The sequence below is a fragment of the Onychomys torridus genome, chromosome 16, assembly GCF_903995425.1.
Source record: "Onychomys torridus chromosome 16, mOncTor1.1, whole genome shotgun sequence".
Classification (NCBI taxonomy): domain Eukaryota; kingdom Metazoa; phylum Chordata; class Mammalia; order Rodentia; family Cricetidae; genus Onychomys; species Onychomys torridus.
The window spans coordinates 32337930-32350555 of NC_050458.1; the positions used below are offsets into that span (position 1 = coordinate 32337930).

The following is a 12626-nucleotide window of genomic DNA, read 5'->3' on the forward strand; positions in this document are numbered from 1 at the left end:
TGTGCATTGTTTTGTTCCTTGGGCAACAGGCTGGCATCTCTCCCAACTCTGCCCTTCTTTGTCTTATCTTCAGTTGGAATGTACCACCTACCCTCATCCTGCCCTGCCATAGGCCAATGCAGCTTTATTTATCAATCAGTCAGAGCAACACATATTCATAGCATACAGGAAGATATTCCATAGCATTCTGACTATGGCCACCTTTTTGATGGCGTTCATTTCTATCCCAATATTTGATGTTAACTCTATATTTACTGTTTAACCATTTAAATTTATTTCTGAATTTATTTTCCAGAGCTGTTCAAAACAAAGCTGTTACTGTGTTTTCTGTTATCTGCTTCACATCCCGCTACACACACACACACACACACACACACAGAGAGAGAGAGAGAGAGAGAGAGAGAGAGAGAGAGAGAGAGAGAGAGAGAATGAGATAGAGACAGAGAGACAGAGAGACAGAGTCTTCATGGCTTTCCATAGTCCCTGGGATTGTGTCTTGTTGCACTCTGGAGGCTGGAAAACTAACTCAGCACTCCTCACACTGCAGTTGTTGGTAGGGGAGTGATCAGGATTCTTCTTTTCTTACTGGAGGCAGGAAAGCCCTTTGCTTTTTTTTTTTTTTTGTTCCTGGATTACAGTGGCTCTACGAATTTATTTGAAGAAAATGTCCTCTTGAGAAAATTTGAAGATCATTGTCCTTTTACTAGTATCCTAATATTTAGTTTTGTAAATTGTAGCACAAGGTGTAATAATAACAATCATAACTGATAAAAGCCAATTGTATTCTTTTATTGAATTCTAGAAAAGTCTGTCTTGTTTTTCTATTTGTATGTACTTCTAAAAATTTTGCCAGTGTTGCAGATCTATGTGTTCATTTTAATGTCCTTTCTCATTTAAAATGGTGGCAACTCTGTGTCAAGTTCCCAGTTCTGTTTTTGCAAGTTGACCGTCTGTGAAGTCTTAGGTAGGAAGGCAGCAAGCACACTCTGGAGCTTGCTTTCCTAGAGCCACTCGGAATGGCTGTGTGTTCTCCTGTGCCGTCCCCTGGACTGCAGGCCTGCTGCCGTTGTTATCTGTGCTCCACCTAGCTGCACTCCCTGAACATAGACAAGCTGATGGTTCTTTTGACAGCTCTCTCTCACTTAAGCAATCCTAAATCCTGGACATCTTTCACCTGGAGATCCAGCACTCCAGATTAGGAACTTAGGAGACGGAATCAACGTTAACTTCTCTTTTGTATGCTATGCTACCAGTAAGGCCTAAGCAGCACTTTTCCCTTTGCTGATTTGTAAATGCTTTCTTAGTTTTAAGAAAACCACATTACATTTGCAGTTCCCATAGTCCGGTAGTCAGAAGATGGAAGTAACAAAAATATTCAATTGTCTTGACAAATGGGCTAATATTACTGTGTTTATTTTTGCTGTGAGGTCTCTTTCATTCTTTCTGTCACAATCAATGTGATTATCAATATTCTTACTAATCTGAAACTTTATAGAGCCTTGTTGCTACTTAAATTGAGTGATATTTTTTATAGTTTTATGTTTAAACTATATAAAGTTTTAATAAAATATAAACTATTTGACATGATTGGTATAAATTGATCTTTAAAAATCAAAAAGAAATCTAATAAGTGGAATGGAATAAAATGCATTTTATATATTCCAGTATCTTTCTTAGATTAATCCAAGCCATGAATAAGGCATTGAGAAATGTTAAGCTGAGTTGTAAATTCATGAAGGGAAGGAATCTGTTGTTTTAGTTACAATTAGTGAGGTACAATATTTTCAGTTCCAGTTTGGACTACTAGGTAATAACATGTCATTAACATGGTATATTTTTATGTGTTTGCATTTCACATTAGTGTAGTCCAAAAATGATTAGCAAAATAGTTCTGTTTGGTTTCTTTTATTAACTAGCAATAAGGATTCATGTGATGATATACAAGTGATGAAATTTACATGTATTCACTTGATTTTATGGAATAAGAGGTCAAATATCAACTTATATGCTATTGAAATAACAATTATAAGTTAGTGAAAGCCAGTGTACTTTACTATGAATTTGAATATTTCTTTTGGATGTTCTAAATAGTGTCTGTGTCCAGGTTGTCACAGAAACATCAGTGATACATGGACCAGCCATTCAAAAGACTGTCAATATACCTTGTGGGTTGCCTGAGTTTGTGGTGCTGTATCAGCCTTCAGTGATGGCCAAGGGCCTTTTCAAAACTTCTCTTTATAGTTAGAGCCCTATTTATGCTATGTCTGAAATAGTGTAGCCACAAATTACCTACCCCAAAAGAAAAAGTAAAACAACATGCTTACCAGACACTGACCTAAACATTTTACATACTCTGTTTCATGCAATCTTGTAAGAACATTGGTAGGTACTTTTACTCATATTAGCAATAAGAAAACAAGTATAGAGGCATTAAACCACACACTCAAGTCATACAAGTAATGAATTGTAGAGGCCAGAAATTCAACCCAGGTGGTATGAAGGAACATAAATATTCCTTTAATAAGTTTTAGTTACCAGTTCTGGTAATAAAATTGTGCAGACTTTCTGGAAGTAGGGGAGGATTCCTATTCAGAGTTTTTGCAAGCAATAGTGATTTTAAAAATTGTGACATGTTTTTGTCTTTCTGACTAAACTTACATCTTGTCCCCCTAACCCACAGGAATATCGAAAACAGAAAAAAAAGTGAAATTGGAAGAAAAAAGCTCCACTGCATTTGGTATGGACAGAAAGTAATCTTTAAGCAAAAGACTAGAAAGCTTGACAGAGGACAGCATCTGTCTCTGCCCCTCCCTGCTAGGGCTCCTTATGGTACTGAGACCATCTGCTTCAGTGCTTAACCTAGTCAGTGTCAGAGGCACCTGCTCTCCAGGGCATAGTCATCCTTCCGTGTGTTCTAGGGGGTAGGGGGTTCTCTCAGTACTTGCTTCTGAATGTCTCTGCTTAAAACTACAGGTAGCTGTTTAAAAATAAACCTCCATCTAATTCTGAGACATAGAGTAATGAGTGATATGTTAAAATCGTCATTGTTTTCATACATTCTTCTTCAGTATGCCTTATTAAAAGGTTACTGATTTTGACACTGTCTTTTCTACCTTTTTTGAATAATGACCAAAAGTCAGGAAATGATGAGTGACAATATGAAGTATTATTTAGGTTAGCTATCTGGAGTCACTGAAAATTGGCTTAAAATAGTTGGAAAATTGTAGGCTAGCCCATTCTGAACTGAAAAAATTGCTTCTAGAATATCTGTTCAGTTTTAATTTGAGATGCTTAATATACTGTAAAAACATGTATTTATCTTCTTTAAAAATAGATATTATTAAAGAAATAATGCTTTTTGGATATTTAGAATAATCAATAGAATGATATAATTTTTCTTTCTTGTTCTTTTCATTCATGTATACACAGGGGAGATATTTAAATACAGAAGGAAATATGTATAGATTAATTTGATTAATTTTGTTTTTCTGAAGAAAAGCCATCTTTTTTAAACTCTCTAAAACTTTATTAAACTATATATAGAACTGCTGGTTCTCCATAGTGAGGTCTTTTTTAAATTATGGAATTTAACTTCTTGGCACATAGTAGGAATTTTAGTCTATTACGCATTTAAAGATTTTAACTACTGTCTGTGTTAACTTTAAGGTGTCAGGAGTTGGGATTTTTCAACACTGCTAATGAAGATCCCCTCTTATAGTCCAATAAGCTAAGCAAGAGTTCCAGACTCATGACACGAACAGTTTAATTGAATCCGTCCACTCTGGGCAGGTGATGGAATCACTGATGAAAACATAAATGCTGCTTTGAGGGTAACCACAAAGGAGCAACTAAGGGTCACTCATGATTATTGAAGGATTGGCTTTTGTTTGTTTTAGGTAAAAGGAAAGAAAAGGATAAGGAGAAAAAAGAGAAGAGAGACAAAGATCACTACAAACCCAAGCAGAAGAAAAAGAAGAAGAAAAAAAAGAAATCTAAGCAGCATGGTGAGTGTGCCGAGATCTGTTTTACAGCATTTTGAGATTATTCAACTCTCCATTTTTTCCCACCAAAGTAGAGGTATGACTAGATTACCCCCCATGTTCTTAAGAACTGAGCCATTTCTCATAACTTTCCTTTGTCTTATCATTCCAAATCACACAACTCTCCTATAAACTCTTCCCAACTAACTGGAGACTTTTATTTCCAACAATATGATGGAGTAAGTACTAGAACCACAAACTCTTTAACATGATAAAGAAGGCTTATTTCCCACACTGTGTATGTGTGTATGTGTATATGTGTACATGGTCTCTTTTTCTTCTCTTTCTATGGTCTCTCTCTGCGTGTGTGTGTGTGTGTGTGTGTGTGTGTGTGTGTGTGTGTACACGTACAGTCACATACATGTGTGCACTTGCCCATTCATGCATGTGTGGAGGCCAGAGGTCAACATGATACCTTCTTCTATAGTTTTCTCTTATTTTTTGCGACAGGGTCCTTCACTGAACCTAAAACCAAAGTTTATCATTTCACCTAAACTAGCTGTCCAGGTATCCTCTGGGATCTGCCTATCTCTGCTCCCCCAGCTCTGGAGTTGCAGACATACTCTCTGACACCTGGATTTTATATGGCTGCTAGGGCTGGGATCTCAGGTCTTCAAGTTTGATCAGCAAGCTCTATGCCCACTGTGAATTCTACACAAAGTGAAGGAGTAATTCTAAACCCACAATTGTAATTTCCTTTAAATTCACTTTGCAGAATAAGAGAAAAAGGTATTTTAGAAGAACCAACAGAATTTGGCACTGGCAGAATCAAAGAAAGCCTAGAAGATCCACTTAAGAGCATAAAGAAAATGATGACAGAAGGAAGATGTGAAATGCAGGAGACACCGTAAATGTGTCATCAGTCTTGCATTGACCTTACAAAACAGTTTGTAGGAATAAGAGACAAAATAATAGAAACTAAAATATATAATACTAGCTTTCATATTGGGAGGTAAATACTTACAGTTCCTTGCTTCGACTCCCTTGTATGATTGCTTATAGGTTCTAAGAAGTTCAGTTTGCATGTTCAGACTTCTAAGCCAGGAATGGTGGCTCACACCTGTAGTCCCAGAACTCAGAAGGCTTGAGGCAGGAGGATTTACATAAGTTTGAGGTCAGTCTGGGCTACATAGCAAGTTTTAGAACAATGTGGGCTATGATGTAAGACCTTGCCTCTAAAAAACATAAAATGAATAAAAATATTTCTAATATAAACACCAAAGAATGGTAGGAGAAGGTATGATCTCCTAAATAGGAGGGGAAAGAATATAGTAAATAAATCATCTACATCCAAAGACAATTTTACTGAGAATTTGAAAACAAACTATAAATGATGATATAAACTAATAATATATTTATTCCTAACACCTTATTGATGACAGGACTGAGTCAATATACTTTGTGCCTTGCAAGTATGAGGACCTAAGTTTGTTCCCAGAGCAGGATTTGTTTTGATAGTCATTAAACCATCAATAAAGCTAATTTAACACGTAAATTTAGGCAGAAGGTGTTATAGTAGGTAATAATAGGCAGATTTTTCAGATTCCAGCTCTCTCTGCAAATCCCAAGTTTTTTACAGAATATGGCATTTTCACATTCTCTAACTCTAAAACTTCCAGAGTAAAATTTGAAGATTCAGATTCCACGTGGGGTTGACAAGCTTAAAACTACTTCCCAGGGAATCTTGAGCATCCTAGGCACCCCTTTGTCCTCCTTGTTTCTCATCCACCCCCATGCTGTCCCAGTCCCTTCATGTATAACACAGTAGGATACAAACCTGAGATGACCTCTGCTTAAGGAAAAAATGGAGCCATGTAAATGGATTCTACTAATGAGGGCACCTGGAGTAAGTGTCAACTTGCTAGTGCAACTGCTGGATAAGTGAACTGGCCTTGGTGCTCAGGGCAGCGGACAACTGGTTATGTGTGCATCAGATTCTCTGTCAGTGCACTGGTGTGCTCCACCATTCAGTACCAGACAGAAAAACTGGGGGAGTGGAGAAAGGAGACAATGAGGGACAAGTGGGGGGATGGAGGATTTGTGAGCTGGAGGAAGGATGTTCAAGATTAGCAGAGGACAGTCTGCCCTTGGATTGGGGATCAATTCAGTAACCTTTTATTAAGAGCCATTTTAATAATTGCACCTTAACTTAGTACATGGATCTAGCTCCTGAAATAAATGCATGGCCATATCTCTTATATTTCTTTACACTTATTTTTATGTTTGCATGTTAAAACCTGTGTGGAGGTCAGAGGACAATGTGCAGGATTTGGTTCCCTCTTTCCACCTTGTAGGTTCCATGAATCAAACTCAGGTCATCAGATTTGTCAGCAAGCATTTTTATTTACTCACTGAGTCATCCCTCGGGCCCATATATTTATATATTTTAACAAAAAAAATGTTTTTCTCCTTTTGTTTACTTTTTAAAGTCAGGCCTGTAAGTAGCCTTAGTTCACAGAGCAATGGCAAATGCTGATGATGCCTTGCTAGTTATAAATGGGAGTTGTTAAGTTTGGCCATCACCAGCATCTTCAACATTAATTATAAAGGGAAGTTATTCTGAGTTGTTTGCATTCATCGTAGAAGTGATGCTGTCACAGATAATTAATTAGAATGGTCTTTAAACAAGAAGTAAGAGATTTCAAATGGCTGAAATTTTAAAGACACTTAGTGCTGAACAGTTCACATGATTGCTGTATAAGACTCATTCTAAACTGTTTGAGTCTAACATTAACACTTTGGGAGATTTTAATTCTTTTATTTACCATTCAGTGTCCTGCTTTATTTTTTGTGTACCAAACAGTATCAGAGGATTTCATTACATGAATTTATTTTAGCATGTTACTCCTTTGAAGTGCAGCCTGATAGCTGCACTTTGTAGCTAATGTAGCAACGATTTGTTTGATTCATATAGCTACCAGGTAGTGAAAATCAGATTCAAGGCTGCAGTCTGCTTCAGTCTTAGTTTTTAACTTTAACCATGAAGCTAGGTTGTTTATTTTGCTTCCTTTACTCTAAAGATTGCTTCAGCCTGTATTCTTGCCTTGAACAAGTTTCCACTTGTCTCTACTGGTATACTGAAATATCCTGTCTTTATCTGTTTGTATAGATGGCAATTAGGAAAGTAGTCATTTATTTAAGTAGCTCTTTATAATCATCTCATGCAATAGTGGGTTAGCATAGGCTTTTATTACCAGAACTGCTTTTCAAGATATAAAACTGGCATTGTGTCTACCATATGCTTGGTAAGTTGCCATTTGAGGATTTATGAATGACATTTTACTAGTTTTTAGCTTTGTTCCTTTGTAGTGGTCTCTTCCATGTGCTTGTTACTGTGAGACTAAAGGCCTTGGAGATCAAAAGAAAGTAGAGCTAGAGATGACAAAACCCCAAAACCACAATGAATGGATTTTCCTTCAGTGAGCTTACACATAAGAATTGATGTATCTAGTGTAAGTGATGGAGCACACACATAAATGTCTGCCTGGAAGGCATGATAGTTCTGTAAGAGTGTTAGGAATCTGCCCCAAAGCTGGAGGGATCAAAGAAAAACAGTAATGGTATTCTCACTTAACCCTTGCATCATAGCAGACTTTCTTCCTAATAGCCAGAGGGGGTTGAAGTGGGAATGTGTGTGGGTTGTAGAGTGCAAAGTCATTGTATTTATTTGCTAATATAGTGTAGACCAATTAAGTGTCAGCTGTGTTTGCTTTTCAGTACCAAGTTGTGATTTCTTTCACTCTTATATTATTGGTCTCTACTTCATTTCCTTTTGCTCAGAGAGCAGTCATTATAGGTTATAGGTTTCATTTCCTGGGCATAACATTTACAGCTGAGTAATCTTTGACAGATCATTTGTATTTCCTATGTCTCAGTCTCTTCTCCTCTAAAATGGTTACTGTACTTTCTGCTTCACCTGAGTAGCTTCAGGATTAACTGAAGTTATCGTTGTGCAGTGGTAGACATGGTATTTAGTGTAATAATCACTGTTTCCATGCTTGCCCAGATGATAATGTGGGGTTATGCAGATGGCACAGTTGGTTATGTAAAGACCGCTCCATCTTTTGGCAACAGCAGGATGGCTTGGCAGTGTTCCCACTTCCTATATACCAGGATGGTAGACAGAAATCTGGGTTTTACCAAACATACCAGTTTCCACACACTTTAAATTCTAGTCCTTTTACAGGTTATTGGTTAAGAGTGAGGTTCCTGGAATCAGTCTACCAGGACTTCTGAGAGTGAATATTGCCTTTGCCAGTGACAGTGAACTGTTCTAAACAGTGTACTTAATGTGTTCTGCCTTGATCCTTTCATTCATAAAATAGCATTAGCAGCCAAACCCCATTCACTGGAGTTTTAAGAGTATTAAGAATTTAGCACACCAAACAACTTAAACTCTCATCTTGACAGAGAGTCCTTAATCGGTATCAGGTTAGTTGTACTCTAGTTTGTTGGTGATCATTGTGGTTTACAAACCATCTTCAATTTTTAGAGGTCAGAAGTTGAAAATAGTTCTCTAATCTCAAGCCATGATTCCTTTTTGGAGGCTGTAGCTAATAATCCATAAATAGTCAATGTTCCTTGCTTTTCTGGCTTCCAGAGGTTGCTGTGTCTTGGCTTTACTCTTCTTATCTCCTCTTCATAGGAGCATCAGCCAGTCAAGTCTTACCTGGATTGATTCTTTTGCCTTTTTCATTTTGAAATGGGCCCTAGGATTTCACTGGGCCCCAGAGATAGCCTGTTCCCTGCTTTGCAGACAGCCCATTAATTTGATTCTATCTGTAATTTGAATTCTCCTTTGCCATGATACTTAACTGTTTACAGGTTCCAGGGATTAGGGCATGAGCATACATGGAGGACTGAACTTAGTTGCTACCAGTACTGTCACAACTGGGCTCCTATGAACTTCCCTTTCCACCTATTTACTCTTGGACCCAAGTCATGCTCAGTGGAAGAAAGACACAGGAGGTGAAAACCTGCTCTGTCCACATATCTGTACTTCCCTGAACATGTCCATCTTTTCCTCCGTCCCTGCTAAAATGATAGGAATGTCTCTTCTTGCTTGTGTCTGTATGACTTACCCAGGCTGAGAACAGAAGATCTTTGACGTACCAGTTCATTTCCTTCAGAGGTTTGTCGAAATTATCACTACAGTTACACTAGACAACTGGAAGAACCTATTACCTAATTGAAGGAACTAGGCTAATTCCTTCTTACCTTTCTTGCTGCAGATAGAGCTGTGAATATAATGGAGGGAAATGTAGAAATGACCATTTATCATTTCTCCATTATAAGAGTTTACTGATGCCAGGTAGATTCTGGCAATCCCAACTGTCTACACTATAGGGAGTTACTGATTTTGCTCTTTCTTGCCAACATCTCTATCAGCTGTATAATGATCTGGCTGGTTAAAGATGATGGAGAAAGTGGTTGTGTGGTTGTTTTGTGTGCCATCATGACTTGTGGTGACTTTTGGTTTCTTGAAACTTTACTAATGTGTCTTTCTGTTTCTTATGTTGCAGACTATTCAGACTATGAGGACAGTTCCCTAGACTTTTTGGAAAGGTGCTCTTCTCCACTAACTCGATCTTCTGGGAGTTCTCTAGCTGCACGAAGCACATTCACGGAGAAAACTACAGCCTATCAGTACCCGAGGGCAATTCTGTCCGTTGATCTTAGTGGTGAAAGTATGTGTGACTGTGTAGTGGCTAAAATAAGATCTGAGATTCCTTAATATGAAACTAGAATAAGTATACTTCTTAGGTTGCTGTTCAAGGAAGCCTCACAATTGACAATAATTACATAAGCTAATAGGAAAATCCCAACATTAGACTTAAATACATGGTTTCCACTACCAACTAATAACATTTTATTATTACCCACATGTTATAGGTCAATAGGCAAATGCTTGTTCAAAAGATTATGTGGGTCCAATAGTGTTATAGTTAAGACTCAGTGAAAATCTGTCTTAAAGATAGTCCCTTTTCTACCAAGTCTGTGTCACAGTCTTCAAATTATTTAAATTCCTGTCATGTACACATCTGTAACCAAAGATCTGGACCTGTATGCACAGTGAGTTAAGCAAAATCAAGTATTGGGCACCGTTACATCAATGCAGACAAGAGGTCTACTGAAAGGAGCCCTGGGTGCAGCCTTTCAGATTCTCTGCAAGTCTAGTCCTCCCAGAAGGGGGTTGATGAGCATTGTTTCTTCCTTCTAATACTATACACCAAAGGAGGAAAAGCTTCCCTGCCTTAGAATCTGCTATCAATGGCTTGAGAATAGAATTTCACCATGGTGGGGACCAGAGTTCAGAAATGCAGGAAATGGCCTGTTAGCTGCCTTCTCCTATACATGCCTAACTCATCTTCCCTTACTGTTAAAAATAGGTAACTTGTGACTTTCAAGATCTTGATTTCCAAAGTTTGAGGTAGAGGAGAAGATTAAGAAAAAGTCCCTCTCTTCCCACTATTCTCTTTACCAGCAGGCACAGTTTCTTTTTTCCATTTGGTCCATTGGTTTTATTTTTAACTGGACCAGATGTGCACATCATAATCCTTACCTTTAAAATATTACAGTCTTGAGTCCAACCACAGAGCACAGAAATATTTGATATTTATGGGAGGATCCTATCAAGATAGAACAAGTAGCTTGGTGACTCTGGGAAGCTTATAATGTCACCCATCCCATGAGCCATCAGGATCTGCAGGTGGGCTTTTTTTAAGGGTACTGTAGGCAAGGGATGGAACTGGAATGATAAAACTTGAGAGAGTAGAGACTCACAGACCTACACCCTATTGCTGTTTGTCTGACCTACCCTGCTTGGAGAGAGAGGCAGAGGTTCTCAAATATCAGTGTACGTATGACATCGCCACCCAGAGAACTTGTTAAACACATTCTTAGAGCCATGCCCGCAGTTTCTATGGACAGATTTCCAGGTGATGCCAGCACTGCTGATCTCGAAGCTCTCCTTTAAGAACCCTATCCTAGCTGGGCAGTGGTGGTGCACTTGGGAAGCAGAGGCAGGTTGATCTCTGTGAGTTCGAGTCCAGCCTGGTCTCCAAAGCAAGTTCCAGGAAAGGCGCAAAGCTACACAGAGAAACCCTGTCTTGAAAAACCAAGAAAAAAAAAAAAAAAAGAGCCCTGTCCTAGAACATACCAGTGATAGCTGAGGGGTAGCAGCTTAAAGGGAGAAGGTCTTTTTTTTTTTTTTCTTTTTCAAGACAGGGTTTCTCTGTAGCTTTGGAGCCTGTCCTGGACTAGCTCTGTAGACCAGGCTGGCCTCGAACTCAGAGATCCACCTGCCTCTGCCTCCCAAGTGCTGGGATTACAGGCATGTGCCACCACTGCCTAACATGAAAACGTCTTATAAAGCTGCTCAGAATCATGAACCTATGATTTCTTCTGTGATAGTATAAGAAGAACTTTGATTTGTAGACCTTATGTAACTTGCAGCGTACGTAGTGTTCCAATTGCTCCTCCCCCAAGTTAAGCCAAACATATGCTTAATACTGTGAGTCAGTTATTTAAACAAGATTCTCTAGTGGATTTATTAAGTATGTGTGCCAGTACCATGAAACATATTTGGAATATGTATATTTATATTAATTGCATGCTACTTACCTTTAGTAATATAGTTTAAAATCTATTCTTATGATTGTCATCCATTTAGTGTCTTACTTTGTAGCCCTGGATGACCTCAAACTCTTGATCATTCTGCCTTAGTCCCCAAATGCTGAGATAAAAGGAGTGAGCCACCATGCTCTGCTAAGCAGTTGATACTTTTTTTTTTTTTTTTTTTTTTTTTTTTTTTTGGTTTTTCAAGACAGGGTTTCTCTGTGTAGCTTTACACCTTTTCTAGAACTCACTTGGTAGCCTAGGCTGGCCTTGAACTCACAAAGATCCGCCTAGCTCTGCCTCCCGTGTGCTGGGATTAAAGGCGTGTGCCACCACCGCCCGGCCAGCAGTTGATACTTAATTGCCTTTCTCAACAATTCACTCATATGTTGTATGTAAATGCTCGATATAATGCTTGGCATATGTAGTACAATGATAGTTGATTAAAAGATTATTAATTCTATAGTACAAATAATAAAATTCGTTCTTTCACAACCAAAACAGGGCTAATATTTGTGAACATTCAATCAAAAGTTTGCAGCCGGGCAGTGGTGGTGCATGCCTTTAATCCCAGCACTCAGGATGCAGAGGCAGGTGGATCTCTGTGAGTTCGAGGCCAGCCTGGTCTACAGAGCAAGTTCCAGTACAGGCTCCAAAGCTACACAGAGAGACCCTGTCTCAAAACAAACAAACAAACAAACAAAAAGTTTGCAAACTGTAGAGAAGCTAATAAGTTTCTTTGTCAGTATCAGCCTTTGCCATAACCTGTGTTAGCAGGAAGAGTAGTGGTTACTCAGTATTACTTTCAGCAATGTATGTATATATGAGATGGATAGCACCAGAACTACAAAAACTTCAAAGACAATTGGTTTTTGTCCCAATTCAGGTACTCAGTTCATGTGTATTTGCTTTGCTGAAATGCTTGTACTCACTTCCCATCACTCCTTTCTTTCTGATAAGTGACATATG

The 12626-nt window shown here is 38.3% G+C and overlaps 1 protein-coding gene across 4 annotated transcripts in view; it reads left to right on the forward strand.

The window, feature by feature from the left end:
• Positions 1 to 12626, forward strand: part of Phf20l1 (PHD finger protein 20 like 1) — a 69612-nt gene that overhangs the window by 44210 nt on the left and 12776 nt on the right. For all 4 annotated transcript variants that reach the window (XM_036208167.1, XM_036208169.1, XM_036208168.1 and 1 more), the window contains 3 exons: positions 2681 to 2737; positions 3897 to 4004; positions 9563 to 9727. In XM_036208167.1, the coding sequence (XP_036064060.1) occupies positions 2681 to 2737; positions 3897 to 4004; positions 9563 to 9727 (330 nt within the window). The remainder of the gene's footprint in view (positions 1 to 2680; positions 2738 to 3896; positions 4005 to 9562; positions 9728 to 12626) is intronic.